At 48.7% G+C, this 16791-nt stretch overlaps 1 protein-coding gene across 5 annotated transcripts in view; it reads right to left on the reverse strand.

The window, feature by feature from the left end:
* The window catches only part of Grhl2 (grainyhead like transcription factor 2), a 129645-nt gene that overhangs the window by 30051 nt on the left and 82803 nt on the right, over positions 1–16791 (reverse strand). For all 5 annotated transcript variants that reach the window (XM_023702307.1, XM_004642263.3, XM_023702309.1 and 2 more), the window contains one exon: positions 13228–13322. In XM_023702307.1, coding sequence (XP_023558075.1) covers positions 13228–13322 — 95 coding nt within the window. The remainder of the gene's footprint in view (positions 1–13227; positions 13323–16791) is intronic.

Genomic DNA, 16791 nt, shown 5'->3' on the forward strand with positions numbered 1-16791 from the left:
GAAGAGGCAGTGCCCCACGTTCCACCAAGTGCTCCAGGCCAAGGTGCTTTGCCCACGAGGGTCTCACAGATGGAAAATGCTGCCCCTGCTCCTGGAGAGCCTGAAAGGCTGAGAACTTTGTTTAACATCTCTTCATGCAGGCAGTATTTCCTCTCAGAGCAAAGTTGGTGGGTGGGTTTCGTTCTGGCAGATCTGTACGTGCGCAGGGCATATTCTGGCCATTTTCAGTACATATCTTAAATGTCTTCTGCCATCTGTAACTGTGCTGGCTCTGAGCACTGCTGATGGTTCTGCAGGTACAGAGGTCCCAGGTGAGACGGGACAAGTAACCATTATGTTAACCTAGGAGTCAAGAACAAGCGCCCTCCAGGAACACCTGACTACACCTTGGTCCTTATTACTAGCGGTGAATCTGACCCTTGTCAGCTTGGCTGGACAGAGATGCCTGCAATGGCCACTGCCTCTGGGGGCACTGTTCCCAGGAGTGTATGAACTGGGGACCTCTGCAAGGCGCTGCTGGGGGTGCAGCATTACCTTTCAGGTGCATCTCTCCCCCCGCTTGGCTTCCCAGGTGCCTTGATTCTTAGGCAGCTCCGTCCCTCCACAGCCTTTGCCGTACCATACACCTTGGAGCCAGCCACAGACTGAAACTCCTGAGCCAAACCCTCCCCCTCCAGGTGCAGGTGTCCAGCACCAGGGGAGCTGCCCAACACGTGGCGGGGGTGTCCTGGCCTGAGGCTTAAGCAGAGCTTTATGCCAGTGAGTCAAGCTTGCTCTCTGCTGAGCCAGCCTCGATCATGCCCGGGTGTTTCCACACGGCCAACTTCCCGGGAGGGTGTGATCTGAAGGGACCTCAACCCTACCTGGCTTCTTCCCACTGCTTCCCAAGGCTACCTAGGACTGCAGTACCCAGGTGAGCAAGCGTTCTGAGATGAGCATTTCCCAAGATGCCGAGCGCACGGCTAGCCCTACTTAGCCTGTGTCCAGTGCATAGGTACACACGCCGGCAGGAAAGCAGCACTAACTGTGGCCTCAGCAGCCCCAAGTCTTAGCTAAGAGTGGGGATGAGAGACCAGGACTGGTCACCAGCACTGCTAACAGAGACAGCCACAGAGCAGCTACCATAACAGACACTGACAGCACAGCAGCACAGTAAACAGACTAGCCCTCCTCAGAGGACGTCCTGAAGCAGCCACCGTAGAGCCGGTCAAAGGAGCTGCCACACGCAGACTCCTAGGAGACACGAGGCTCCCTTCACAGCGAGAGTCCTCACGTCGGCAGCTGCCCGTTGCCCTGGCAGTGGGTATCTCACAGCAGTGCTAGCCTTGATTTCCTCTTGCCGGGCAGATAAACACCGTGGACGACACATCTGCCACCAGTTACGAGTGCCACGCATGTCTACACACTGCTTCCAAGCCTGGGCTGCTGGGCTTCCCGTAATTCTAATGACACATTTTCAATGTTTTAGTAAAACTAATTAAACCAAGTGCATTCAGATAGATAAACAGATACCATTGTCCTAGGTTGTCTCGGACTGTTTCTCAACGTACCAAGACCTTTCCCAGAAGTGGGCCCTGCTCCAGGGCCTGGTGGTATCAACTGGTCTCGCTGCACTGCACCCCAGCGGGTGAACTTTAACTGAAGGCGGGGCGCGCAGGAAGGCGGGGAGAAGGTGAGCCACGCCCTTGGCCAGCCTGATGGAGAAGCTGCTCCAACTACAAAGCCAACCACGCCCAGTGCCACACACAGCAGGCAAACGGGGGAGCAAGTTTCTTGGAAGTTTATCTACAAAGCGCATGTGTGTAAATGCTCATTAGATGCCCAGAAAAAGGGGCGACTTCATCCGTGGAATGCCCACACAAATCAGTCACAGAAAGCCTTTAGAACTCCAACAGAGCCCCAGAGGTATAAAAGACAGGTGAATACTGTGGACAACGCGTCTACCACCCCAGATACAAGCGCTTCGCATGGCCACACGCTATTTCCAAATCTCAGCTGCCTGGTTCCCTACAATTCCAATGACACATTTTCATTGTTTTAGAAAAACTAATTAAACCAAGTGTATTCACACATATAAACAGATACCATTGTCCTGGGTATCCTGACTCAGACTATTTTTAATGTACCAAGACCTTTCCAAGAAATAGCAGCAATCCTGTGTACTTAACATTTTTAAATAAAATCGTTTGTTATATATGAATGACAATTTTTACTGTGTAGGTCCTGAACAGAGAAGCAATTTTACTTTTCTGTGCTTTAAATATTTTGTAGTTGTGCACTCTGTATGTAGGAGGATTTATTAAAATAAACACAAATCAGTGAGCTTTAGAACTGATACACTATTTTTTCTGGGGTTGGGGATCAATTGGTGCCAGGGACAGAACCCAGAACTTCACACGGTGGGCCAGGGCTCTGCTACGGAGCTACATCCCCGATACACTAGCTTGACTACTAACTCCCAAGATTTTTCTGAGGGTTTTCCACTAAGAGAAATAGGTCAACCTTTGATCGACTTACAAAGTAATTTGGGATTTAAACACCATAAGCATGATTTGGTGTAATGCATTTATATCTGCCTTTTTAAACAGCTACACTTTGTACTTTTAAGAAGATCATTCTGATTAAAAGCTAAAACAGCTGCATATGTCTTGATGAGGTAGACTCCAAAGAACTCTTTCCCAAGTAAATGTCCACACATCAGCCTCCAAGTTATGGGCACAGGGCACCACAGAGAAATAACAATTTCAACACGAGAACACCTTGACCTTTCATAAAACATACATGAGCGTGCTGCTGCAGTGTCCCTACTCTGCCCCTGGTTTGTGGGTTGACTCAGGGCCTTACAGATGGTTCCTTCACCTTCATCATTGTTCTTCCCGTTGGTAAGACCGCATTGGCACGCAGACTGGATGTGAACTGAGGCAGGAGATGGGCTAAGTCAGTGGTCCTGAGAGGAAGCAGGCTGGGGCATGCACTCATCTGTCCCACCCACTGACTCAATGAGCAGGTTACGTGTCTTTTCGCAGGGCCTGGCTGGAAGAGGGACGCAGAGTGACAAGGCAGACCAACTTTGAGGGTGTTTGCTATTTTGTTGAGAATCTAAAAATCTCCAAGACTTCCTGAAACTTCTAGTTATAAAGCACTAAGAAATGATTAGTATTTCTGCCTTTATTTCTAATAAGGTATTTCATATTTTGTCCTACCAGCCCCATGGATGTATGTACACACAGACGCACACCTACTCGACGTCTGCTCTGTCTCCAGTACACTGTGTGTTCCATCTCAGCCTCCGCTCTCCGCCCAGCCTCTGCCCATCCTGCTGCCCTGTAGGGCTTCACATTCCAATCCTCCTTCAGCCTTGGCCATTGTGGGCTCTTCGATGTCCCTGCTACGACCACTCTGTAGCAGAGTGTATCTATACACTCGGCCCATGGGCAGTGACACACTCCATCAAAGCTTTCTTTCCTCAGAGCAGTGACACTGGTGAGTCTGTCATGTTGTTTATGTCCTGTTTCATGATCTCTCTGCGCCATAAGGCTGAAGTTTGCCTTAAGTTAGCTCTATTATATGAGGTTGTGGTGATACACTAATAGTTGTTCAGTAAGTGAAGAGAACATGAATTAGTTTTTTAAATATGAATTTCCCTCTTTACCCATGTTCTTGCTTTCAAAGTCATACTTCATAAGAGGTAAGACTGAAGGCTAATAAAGTATCATTCAGAGCTCTCAGATTTGTCCTCTGGAGATGGTCCCAATCTATCTTTCCATCTCTACCTACCTGCTACATAAGAGAGGGTGAGCCTTTCTGAGGCTTTCATCAAATGGCACTCACATGAGAGCAGGTTTTAAACTACAAAGTGTCCCATGTGCACACAAAAGGAATCCTAGGGTCACTGCGCTCCCTCCAACCTTCCAGCTGTGCTCTGATTCTACCTCCTCCTGGGCCAGGGAGGCTACCCAACTTTGCTCCCCTCTACAGGCTGAGCCAAAGACTCCTCTGCATCACTATAGCCCTAGCGCAGACTCCCCAACAGGAGCCTGCCTCTGCTGGGACCATGCTGAGCTATCCCAGGGGTGCAGATGCAGATGAGCTATGACCCGCACTTATGGCACCGATCATGCGCAGTCCAGGTGAGCTGACCAGAGGGCGGCCAGCCCTGGGCGGGGAGTGGGGAGGGAGCTCCCAGGCAGGAACCTCCACCAACTGCAGAGTCACCCACTTGCACTGTGGAAGCCACACATTAGGGCCTGAGACAGCACAAGAGAAGACACTGGGTTGCTGCACTAGGTGAGGAGCTCCTGCCTGGGAGGAAGGTTCAAGCACAGCCGGAAGAGTCACTTGCTTGGACATGCTGGTCACCTTTCAGGTCACTGCTCTGAGTGCATCAGGGTGATGGATACAGAGTGTAAAACACACTTTTTTTGATCTCTCTCTCTTAAAATTTGTTATAGAGATAGATAGATAGATAGATAGATAGACAGACAGACAGACAGACAGACAGACAGATAGAGATACATAACCATTTATGTATTTGGTACAGGGTCTTACTATGCAGCTCGGACTCAAAGTGATCCTCTGATTTCAGCCTCTTCAGCTCTGGGATTACAAGTGTATGCCACCACGCCCAGTTTTAGGGTGGGCACGGCATGCAGCAGTGGAGTGGAACCCAGGTCCTTGTGCTTGCCAGGCAGACACTTAGACTGCTGAGCTATTTCCCCAGCCCTTAGTTACTTTTCTTGTCACTGAGACAAAATATCTGACTCCCAAAGTTAGAGGAAGAAAGGTTTATTTCGCTCGCAGCTTGTAGGGGTTTCAGTCCATAATCGATGGCTCTGAGGCAGGGTGGCTTAGCAGAGGAGAACAAGTCCTCCTGCCCAAGCGAGCAGAGGGCAGCAACAGCAACAAGGGACCTTAACAATGTCTTTCTTCCCCTTTTATGCTGTATCAAGGCTGCTGGGATTAGGGCACTGCCAAGCCAATCAGTGGAATAATTTAGCAGCCACATCCTAAATCCCAGCACCACACATTCTAGACTCAGCCAGCTCCAAAAAAGCCCCATCTAAGACTATACGAGGCTTATGACTATATGACATCAAGACCCAAACCATAACATTATTTTAAAATAAAAAGTTGAAAAATGGAGTTACTTCTCTAGAATGCTCCTAGCAGCTTACTTCCATTGATGCCGCTGTCTCTCTGCCTCCACTTACATCCATGCCATTGTCTGAGGACAAGGCCTCTGCCCGGCCTGCCTAGTTGTGAGTCCCCCCTTGTCCTCCTAGCCGCTGCCGTGTCGGGCACATGCCATTTCCAAGGAACAGCTAGTCCCTTGTAGAGATAAAGGAGGAGATATTACCATCAGATCTGCCCAAAACCGAAAGCACAGTGGCAGGTATGGCACTGCCCACCTGTAGGCATGTGGGAGGCCAAGGCAGGAGGATCACAGCAAGTTCAACATTAGCCTGTGCTACGTGGTGAGCTCAAGGAATATAAAGTGAGACTCTCAAAAAACAACAAAACAAAACGGCACCAAAGAATGACCACGTACTTCAGATCCAGGGTGCCCAGGTAGGAGGGCCAGCTCTCCCATTACAACTTCAGTAAACTATCTTCCCTCCCTGGAGTTTTAATGAAAATATGAGCATTGCATAAGTTATAGAAAGTGCATGGCAGAGCGCCTGGTTGAGTAATCAGTGAACAAATATGAGTCACTGTGTACATGCGGCCATCCTGCGAGCAGCAGGCGTGTGATCGAATTGTCTGCACAGCGCCACAGCTGGGTCTGCTACTTACAGAGCCCAGAGCAGAAGTCCAGCCAGAAACGGTGGAAACGGCACATTCTAACCAAAGATCAGGCCACTGCTATCTTCAGCGAGATGCCTTCTGAAGACTGCCCCTTTCAAATATGAATTAACTCGAGCTTTATAGCTGTTCCTGCTGTCCATTACCTCATAAACAGAACAAAGGCCTGGCTTTGTAAGCTCCTTACCCAAGACTGCAGCAAATGTTTACCTTTCCCATTTAGAGCTTCCTTCACCCACACGGCGCTCCAGCAAACACACATAAATGCCATTTGCCCCGCTGCCTACTCTGGAGCTTGGACTCCTGGACCCACTCAGTCATGCACTTATCCTACTGAGCCATCTCCTCGGCCCAAAATTGAACAGCTGGAAAGCTGCTGAGGTTTTTTGGGGGGTTTTTTTCCCCTTTTTCCTTTTTTTTTCTGTGCAGGGTCTCACTACGTAGGTTGTAGTGATCCTCCTGCTTTCTGCCTCCCCATGGCTGGGATTACAGGCACGCGCCACCGCGCCCGGACTCCATCGCCGGCTCAGCACGCCCGAGGGCGGGGCTGGCGCAGCACCCGGAGCCAGGGATCGAACCCTGGTCCCTGCACTTCATTGAGCAAGCGCTTAGTCCGCTGAGCTGTACCGCACTCAGACCCTCCGGACGCACTCAGACGCCTCCTCCAATCCGGGCTTTACTCTGGAAACCATGGATATGCCCTGCTTAGGTGCCAACCCTCTGCAAGACAGGACATTTAGAACAGGAGCCGATGCAGGCAGACAGTCGTGGTAAACCTCTTTCTGAAGCAAAAGTGCTTATGGGCCACAGGTGCCCTACACAACGGCTCTCTTGAAGCAGAGAGCTCCCCAGGCTGCTGTCAGGAGCACATGGCTCACTTGGGAGGATGCTGTCCTGGGCAGCCCCCTGGCTTTGTCCTTGCATCCTGAAAACTAGTACTTACACCTTTTCCCTTCTCCCACCGAGAAAGGGCAGTGGAGCTCCACAGCAATGGGGTTCTATTGGAGGGCATTCAACAAGACAAACAAAGATTTAAGTTTTGAAAGCTCCGAGCTTGGCCCAGTGTGGGGGCCCAATAAAAACTGACTAAACAATAATAAATAGAGAAAGAGGGATATATCTTTAGGGAGTGGGAAGACCAGTGACAGAGAAGGCAGGGGCCAGGGTATAAAGGAACAAGGATGAGTCCTGTACAAGTGCCAATTCCCAGCAATGTCATAACTTTGGGTCACTAAGTGCTCTGGCAAAGAGCAGTTAAATATTTTAGAAAGGAAGTGTTTGAAAAGAGTTGCACAAGGGGGCCAGGGAGATGGCTCAATAGAATAAGCGCTTGCCTGGCAAGTGCAAGGGCCTGAATTCCATCCCCGAAAAAAAAAAAAAAAAAAAGAGTTGGACAGAAAGAAAAGAGGAAATAGGAAAGAAAGGGAAAGAAATCACAAATTCGGGACAACACAATGGATTCAGTGTGAGTTAGTACTGAATCTCCAGCTAGCCTTTTAATTAGCATAATCTTATTTTTGGTTCGAAGAGAATGCACAACGCAGTCTACACAGAAGGTAAGAAAACCAGTGTTTCTGCAGTTTGCCATCTTTGTGTGGGCTACGCCCTGCTGCTCCGACAACTCTTGAGAGTAAAATGGTGGCACACAGGACAGAGGCCACTTTCCTGTGTACCAGCAGCTCCTGGAACAGAGCAGAGGCCAAGTTTCCTGGCCAGCAACAGCACCCTGAGAAGACAGCATGGACAGGGAAAGCCAACCCCAACAGTGAGGAAAGAGGACAGTGTCACCCTCTGTGATGGCTCCATTGTATCTCACAACAAGCAGCATGTCAGCCACTGTCACTCGCAGTCCCGTGAGATGGGCCACGTCCAGGGCGTCCCAGCAGGGGGTGCAGGGCTGTAACCACCTCGTGCCCTCCACGAGGCACATCCACAGACAGGCGGAGCTATGCACTCTCTACGTCCATTATGTTTCCTCCCTGGGCCGCCAGCTCATATAGCACCCCCATTTCCATTCCCCTCCACTCGGTCCCCGTTGGGGCCAACCTTTCCTGTACTGAACAAAACCAGATACAAGGCAGTAATTAAGGAAAATCCTTGAAGGGAAACAGAACCCCATCCTTGCCTGGCCTGCAGCTTCAAAATCTACATGTCAATTTCTTTAGTAAATTCAACTCATTTAGAGGTCAGCAATGTATAATACAAAAACTAGGCTTGAAAACCTGTCATCTTGATCTTCTAAATGTGTACCATTTCTAATGTCACATCAATTATTACTATACTATCTTTAAACTAATTTTTTAAAAGTGGTAAAAGAAAAAAGAGACGAGAACAAAAATTTAAGATCTCTTGAAAACACGTGGTAATATTCAATCATGTGTCCAATCTTACATAACTACATCTGATAATCTGAGCAACAGATCTGATGATCAAAATAGGTAATATGTCAACCACTGTTCATAAGTGGTTGTTTTGAATCTGTAGCATATATACTATTGTATGTTACCCTGTTTTTGTCTTGGTTTCTGATTTTTGTTCTTGCTTTGGTTTTTACTCTTTAAAATAAAATAAAATTATAAAAAATAAAATAAAAAAGAACAAGTTAAAAAAAAAAAAAAGAATCAAAAATGACCCCACACTGAAGAATCTCTACAAAATCAGTCATCACTGTAAGTATTCACGTTCAGCCGACTAGCCTGGCCCGTGGGCGATGGTGCGCTTGTGCAGGCAGCCACTGCAGGCCTTCTGTGACCTCCTATTCTCTGACTGGCATCTCACATTTGCTTCCAATTCTTTTTAACACTGTGCTTTGTGCGAGGTTTTATAAGAACAAATAACAAATACGAGTCTCCAGCATTCTACTTTCCAAACAAAGGTGTAAAAAAAGGGTACCCAATTACACTTCACAAATGTGTTACCAGGACAAAAACCAGAAACCAAACTGATACCACTTTCTGTCCAAGAGGTTCATGCAGGATCTGACAAAGCAGAGGGCCAGATGAGCCAACCCCAAGTCCTCGTTGCAGCTCCGCAGGGAGGGAAGGTGGGAGACACGGCAGACACCAGAGCTGGGAAGCAGCAAAGAATGATCCTTAAGAGACAGCTTCATATTGCTGAATTACAATAGGTTTTGCTAAAACTTATAGCCATGGGAGGTAGGCTAGTAGCTCTTCTCTGCCTCCATGGTTAATTAGTGCTGGTGGTCGTGAGGGAGGAGAAATGTTTTCACTGGATCCAGATTAGCCCAAAGCACTTGGACACAGAGCAATCAACAGCAGACTCCTGCGGACGAAGCACCTGCTCAGGCAAGCTCAGGGACTGGGGTTAGATCGGACAAGGCAGGAGCACAGCGCCCTGATTACGGGCACTACAGACCACGCCAGCCCCGCCCCTGGGCTTGATGAGCCGGGCCGCAATCCCAGGCGTGGTGGCACACGCCTGTAATCCCAGTGCTGGCCCGGGAGGCTGAAAACAGGAGGATTACCACAAGTCCAAGCTGTGTAGTGAGACCCTGTACCAAATACGTTAAAAAAAAAAAAAAAAAAAAAAGAACAGATTCTTGGAAAGAAACTCTTCCTCCTGGGGGATGGTGAGCCACGGGAAGGAAGCACAGAAATGGGGGACTGTACAGCACTCCAGGGAAAAAACACCAAAGGAAGCTGGAAGCAGCATCAGAACGCTCGCCTATCCTCCTCCGGGGGCTCAGGGAAGAGGTTTTGCAGCTCCCAGAGTTTGGGTGAATCTTGAAATCACTGTAACAGAGGAAAGAAGCGTGGGCCCATCTGAGACTCACAAGAGAGAGGCCCATAATCAGGGTGCTGCCCTCCTACTTCGGGTAAAATCCCCAGGGAAGGGCCCAGCTCTCTGAGCTCACTGCTCTTCAGCAGCACTGCAGGGTCTTGCATGGGAATTCCTCGCCTTGAGGAAAGCTGACTGACAGAGCTACTTCTTAAGGTACTAGTACTTGGCTAAGGGAAGGCTGCAAAATGGGATTGATGTGAGGAAAGGCCAAGCGATGGGCCCTCAGGCATCTTTAGATCTCCCCGCTCTGATCCCACCATTTTATAGTGGAGCAAGTGAAGCTCAGAGGGTACCGGTCTCGAGGGCACAGGAGCTGCTAGAATCAGGCTCAGGCGCCCAGCCCAGGCCCAGTCCAGGCTCTACATGCTCTGCTCGGGCCCAGCCCACCCCGGTCTCCAGGCTATGACTATGGACACTCAACACCTCACTGGCCCAGACCCAGTGACCAGGACACCCGCCACAGTACAGGGGCTTCCTAGGACTTAGGCTGCTGTGTCACAGTGCAGAAAGAGCTGTGGCCCAACCAGTAAAACCGGTTCTGTGCCAAGACCTTTTCGACAGTTCTGCCAGAATCAGGATCCCTGGAGTCTGGGAATGATCCTCAAACCTGCTGTACCTATAAGGTTTAACATTTTCCCTGGCCAGATGTTGTTCCTATAATCAAACTCGGCTAAATGAGTTAGGGTTGTGCGTCCTCTCCTTTCTTCCATTTTTACAAGAGGAAAGAGAAATAGCATGCAAGTCAGCTGCCACAGAAAGAAGCACACGTAGGGGGCCAGGGAGATGGCTCAGTGGAATAAGCACTTCCCGGCAAGTGCAAGGGCCTGAGTTCAATCCCCAGTTCCACAAAAAAAAAAAAAAAAAAAAAAAAGAAAGCAGCACACGTATGCCTTGGAAAAGTCTATAATCCTTATCATTAGGTCTTGGTTACACACGTGTAGCAAGACTACTGAATACTGGACTAGTGTGGGTGTGTGTGTGTGTGTGTGTGCGCGCGCGCATGTGTGTGTAATCTTAACTACCCAAAAGCTACCCTTTAACAATGTCATCTTGGGGAATGCCATGTTCTCACACAAGGGTACATTGCTCTGTACTTCTGCCCCTCTTTGGTCATTTCCTGCTTCAAGGCTGGTTTACAAAATCTTGTGTGGGGAAAAAACAAACTGCATTTGTAACCTTCAAATGACACTGTCCAACTGATTGATACGCATTCACTTTTGAATCCCAGTGACTTCTGAGATTTTTAAACACACCCTCAAAGATCAAAATTTAATTGTTCTGTAGGCAATTTCAGAGGATGCTGCAATCTCCTTCAACAGTGGGGACCAAGCCCACCTTCCAGCACTCCAAGGACCTCCAGAGCATAGGGACTGACTCTGGTGGGGACAGTGCCTCAGACTTCACAGCGCCACACTTCTCAGATGCAGAGTCAGGGAGAATCACATGGCGCTGAGTCTGGTGGGGAGCGACACCTGCACAGCCACCAGGGAAGATTCCAGGATCACGATGTCTAGGGAGCAAGAAAAAAGGCAGCCAGGGCCACAGGAGAGCCTCTTGTAGGCAGACTCAGGCCTCAAGGCATCCTGAGAAGGGAGTTCTAGAAAATAACCACCTGACCCTTAAATGTGGAGAAAAACATTAAAATTTGAAATATAAGTAAAAGGTGGAGGGGTATCAAGTCTGCATCTACTGCTCACCCAAACCACAGCATCCTGGGACACTGGGGGAACCCCTACCTTACAGCCTACAGAAGCCCTGAGTACCAGCAGGAAGCTGAACACAGCTGTAACTGTTCCTGAAAGCAGCAGCAGTACAGCTGCAAACAGCTGCCTGGGACAGGGACACCACAAGTTTTTGTTTTGCTGGAAATGCTTTTTTCAACAATTAGGCTGTTTTGTTTTTTGCAATCTGCTTATTATAAACTCAATAATATGCTAAAGAAATGCCTTAGGATCTGCAGATTTACAAAATTCAATCAGCCTCCATAATGAAGTAGATTTAACTTTTATGATTTTTCTTTAAAAGCCCTTCAGAGGTTTAGAGAATATTATTTGTAACTTTTTTATTATGTATTGATTCAACCTCATACAATTGCAACCACCAAGTATTAGTCATTAAAAATATACACCAAAAAAATAAAACCAGTTTTCTGAGAGTGCCACAGAAGTCCCCAAGCCACTTGCCAGGCGCGTGCGAGCTTAACCACGTCTGACTGGACAGCACACATCCAGGGAGGGAGGGGAGCTCCCCTTGGGGCAGGTGAGGGGCCCTTCTCAAGGAGGTCACCACTAAGCACAGCGCTTACATGCAAGCCCAGCAACCTGCGCCACCACAGGCGGCATGAGGCAGGCATGAAGGGGAAGGTCACAGCTTATGCCGATCGCCGGCCTGACTCCGAAAGCCACTCGAGGGACAGGGTCCCATCTCCTTCCAGATGACCCTAAGGTGACACCACCTGTCCCTGGTCACACTGTCAGGAGGTCGTTGTGCCCCTGCCTCCCTCCCCAGGGCATGGGACCAGGATGCATCATTACCCAGTGTGGTGCCTGATGTGGCAGTGACACTTGCAAGTCTCCCACTATCTGTCCGTCCGCCCGCTCCTGACTTCAGGCACTGCCCCAGAGAGATGCTGTGACTTGCTAAGGACTCTCAGCAGCCCGGCTGGACCATCACACAAACAGCCTCTCAGCAGGCGTGCCCACGACCTCACCCCAAAGTGGCTGGGGACAGTGGGCTGGAGGTGAGCGCTGAGCTCGGCAGGCACAGGGACCTCGGGGACACTGTCCCTGCGGTGACAGCACTCTGTGCTGGGTGCCCATTTGGGTCACCTTTGCCTGGCCTAAAGTCCATTTCATCGACACTGCTTTCTGCACCAGTGAAACAAGACAGTGATTTGTTTCCTGGAAGCTGCGTCTGTAGACGGGCAGCTTCCTTTCTCGCCAGCTCACCCCACTGCAGAGGGCAGCAGTGAGGCACTGACAGGATGAGCATGCTCTGACCTTCTCGGAGTGCAAAGGCAAAGCTGCCCAATCCCCTGGCTGTGCATGACTGAAGCAGAACACAACCACCCCCTTAACTGCTGAGCCAAGAGCGGGACTGAGGCTAAGGAACAGGGAAAGGCACAGCACAGTGCTGAAGGGCAGGGACTTCCAGATAATCAGAGAGTGGGGCTGGAGCCCGAGTGTGGCCATCAGCAAGTCTGCCTTCTTGTACAAGCCAGCGGGGGAAGGGGGAGGTGCCCGGTGCACCCACACCTGCGGCCCCGCACCCTTCCCCTCAGCCAGGCCTGGGGCCGCAGATCCCTCACCCCAAGAGGCTGATACCAAGCTGGCCCTGTGTCTGGAAACTGCAAGGAGACCCCAGAGAACCGCAGACACTGCAGCGCAGGGCAGGAGGGCTCCTGGCGAGGTTCAAGACCCCAGGCTGCAGCTTTGCGCCCTTTCTCTCCACCCCCTCACTCTCCGCACACGGGGTTGGATGTGACTTCTGGAACAAGGGTTCTTTGCTTTTCTCTGGCCCTAGTCATAGGAAGTAGCCTACAGCAGGTTTGGGCACAGAATGTTCTGTCGGAATGGGGTGCTGTTGGAAAGGACGAACGTGAGTGGAAGTGACATACTCACTCACCTTGGCCTCTTCGTTTACATCCCAAGTAAAAGAAACGGCATTGTATGCAATCTCTTCAATGTTTCCAATTGTGTTGAAGCTTTCCTTGTAATCAGCTGCAATGTTCAAAGAGAAAAAGGAAGGAGTTTTGTGGCATGAATTTCCCGTCAGGCAAATGTAAACTCTACCTATTTTTCCAGCTGTCCGCATGGCTGCAGTCGAGGACCTGTGCTTATTGATACTAGCCACCATTTATTCCCTGAGCACACAAGCACACCCTTCTCTTAAAATAGGAAATCCAAGGGAAACAACATCTGTATCTGTTTATTAGCTTGCCTTTTTACCCGATCTACAAAACTATTAAAGTTGATCCTTCTGAGTCCTGCCCACTCTTCTCGCTAGGCACTTTTCTGCCACTTAGTGTGCTGATGTAGAGGACTAGGTAGGGCCCCTCCTTCCCTCCCCCTCCCTCTTTCTCTTTCTCTTCCTCCAAACCCTGTGCCAGGGAATGTCACCAAAACTTTAGTAAAGAAACTACAGGAGACTGCAAGAATACAAATACATTTTGTAGGATGCTGATGATACAACCCAGGGCCCCACACATGCTAAACTCCAACTACCAGTGAGCTCCACCCCAGCCCAAGGGAAACACTTTTAAGTGTTCTTTTCAGACCCAAATACAGAGTTGGGTTGCTCAGACTTGGCACACACTGACAGGGGTCACTGAGGCCCTCCCCTACTTCTTACCTGCACATGTCTTTCTCCTCAAACCCTACAGACCCCCCAGGAGCAACACCGTAAGTGCGCTCCATGTACATTCTGACGGACCATGCCGGCTTGCTTTGCTTGTCCGTGCAGCTTGACTGTTCATAAAATGTGCGGTTCTACGACGAAGGTTGTTGATTCAGCAAATGTCTCAATTACACATATTCTAAAAAAACTATTGGTTCTTTATAAAAACTCAAATTTAGGGCCAGGGAGATGGCTCAGTGGAATATGTGCTTCCCTGGCAAGCGCAAGGGCCTGAGTTCAATCCCCGGTTCCGCAAAAAAACAAAGGAAAAAAAAAAAAAAAAACCCTCCAATTTAACCAGGCACAGTGCATTTTTATCTGGCGAGTCTCACTGGGCACTGACTGCTTCTCCCAGAGTCGGGTCCTGCAGTGGTCTCTCTGGCAGAGCAGACAACACTAGGATAAAGTCCTTCCTCCTTGGAGCAGTTGGGATGGCTAACCTCGGGAGACTGCTGTCTGTGCCTCCTGAACCCAGAACAGGGTGTCCTTACACTTCAAGTACAGAACCCATACTTTAACCCAGAAGTACCTGCGTTCCCACAGGAGAGTCCTGGTGGGGACAAATAAAAACACTTTAAAGTGACCACACTCTCGCCCTTCACAAACAGTCACTATAAACATACCCTGTTACTTTGTTTCTCCCATCTTCACTTCTCTCCAATGGATATAAAAGTCCTTATACTACATTGTAACCGTTACTTTTTAATTTGCTTTTTGTTGCTGCTATTACTTAGCACACCACTGGCCTCTTCCACATCAAGATGCTTAAACTACTATCAAGGTAGAAAGAAATAGGGCTGTATTAGAGCACAAGTCACAACTTCATTTTGCTCTCGTCACTTGTTCGAGGCTGCTCAGCACTCCGCTGCCTCCAATGCCATCCCATTCCGGTATCTTTTCAGCTAAAATTGTACACACACTTAATCAGACTGCACTAAAATATTCTCCTGCGTTGGCGGAAATGGTGGATACAGGTCAGTGGCAGAGCCAGCTCTAGACCCTGGTTTCAAAGCCAAGCACCAAAAAGTAAAAGAAAGGGTGCGGCGGGCAGAATTCTTTGAAGTGACAATAGGGAAATATATTTTTAAGGCTAACTGCTTTGGTCAAATTGGTCCTGAAAAGGCTGGAAAAATTATGTCCACAAAAACAATGTCCTTCTCCTTCAAACTGTGTCTCCAGACTCGCAGGCAAAGCCTGGCTCCTCACTGCTTCAGTTCCTAATTCCTTGATGGCTAGAGTTTGAACAGGCTTTCGTTTGGCTTCTGGCTGTGGAAATTTCTTCTTACTCACTTGGTCTTAAAATCTACTCATTCATTAGTATAGTTTCTAGTTTGATCTTTTGCCCATTTTTCTCTTGACTTTTTGATTTTTATTTCATTTTACCACTTGATAGTTTCTTTTAAAATAATCACTTCAACTGCTTGATAGTAGGAAAAAAAAAAAAAGAAACATTAAACAACCACCCCTCCCCCCAATAAAAATCTTAGTTTCAGAATGTTTTAAAATGCACAAGGCTGGGGAAATAGCTCAGTGGTCTAAGCGCCCGCCTGGCCAGCTTTTAAAAGGTCCCTGGTTTGATCCCCCACAACATATGCTGTGCTGGCCCTGGAACCCCAGGTGCACCGTGCTGGCCCCAAAACTGGGTGTGGTGGTGCATGCCTGTAATCCCAGAGCTGAGGAGGCTGAGATCAGAGGATTATTGAGTGCAAGCTGTATAGTGAGACCCTGTATCCAAAAAAAAAAGTGTAAGAATTTCAAGCTCTCGCTTGGTTTCGATGGCATTCTGTCAAAGTTCCTGAGAATCTGGCAGAGCTGCAGTCGGCCTTGCTGCCTTCTCTCCTCCTGGCTGTCTTACGCTGCTGTAGAGCCCAGTGCCCAGTGTCCAGTGCCACTGCTTCTATTCACACTTTGTTACTGACTCTAAAATAAATACTTAAAGAGAAAAGAGAAAAAATAATTTTACATCCTGCAAATTTAGAATAACGTGCCACAATTTTGTTTGGGATAATTTAAAAATGTATACCTTTGCTTCCAGCCCTACAACCTTTCACAAATTTGAGGAAAGAAACAAACCACCAGTGAATTTCCTCCTGCTTTCAGCCTCCCTAGTGCTGGGATTACAGAAGTGCACCATCACCCCCACACTGCATCACCGGCTTAGCGTGCCCAGGGGCGGGGCCCGTGTGGCATGCTGTGCCCGGGATCAAACCCTGGCTGGCCCCTGTGCTTACCTAAGCAAGTGCTTAGTCTGCTGAGCTATCTTGCCAGCCCTAAAGCTACCATTTTAAGTTTTAAAACAGCAGTTACTTACTATAAGCAAGAAGGCAAATGTGATGCCTAGAATTTAAGGTAAACCAAGGTGGTTATTAGGGCAAGTGTTTGAAATAATCATCATGAGGTTTCACTGCATCTCTACTTAAAAAAGTTCTCTTCTAAGCCAGGCATGGTGGCACATGTCTACAATCCCAACATTGGGAGGCTGAGGCAGGAGGCTCATGGCAAGTTCAAAGCCAGTCTGGATTACAAAGTAAGACCTTGTCCAAAAAATAAAGTATGTGCTGCAAACATGTACTAATGAATTTTTTTTTAACTAAGAAAAAGGAAAAGGCCATTATAGAACCAAATAAAACTCTTTCTGTGGGCTGGGGGCGTGTAACCTAGTGGTACAGCACTTGCCAGCAGAGCAAGGTATTCCGTTCAATCCCCAGCACTGCAGGCAGAAACCCTCACCTCTTGGCCCCCAATCTCATGCAGATTCTTTCCACACTCACCAGCCAATGACACAGACAGAAC

Source organism: Octodon degus, unplaced genomic scaffold, assembly GCF_000260255.1.
Source record: "Octodon degus isolate 3935 unplaced genomic scaffold, OctDeg1.0 scaffold00148, whole genome shotgun sequence".
NCBI lineage: Eukaryota > Metazoa > Chordata > Mammalia > Rodentia > Octodontidae > Octodon > Octodon degus.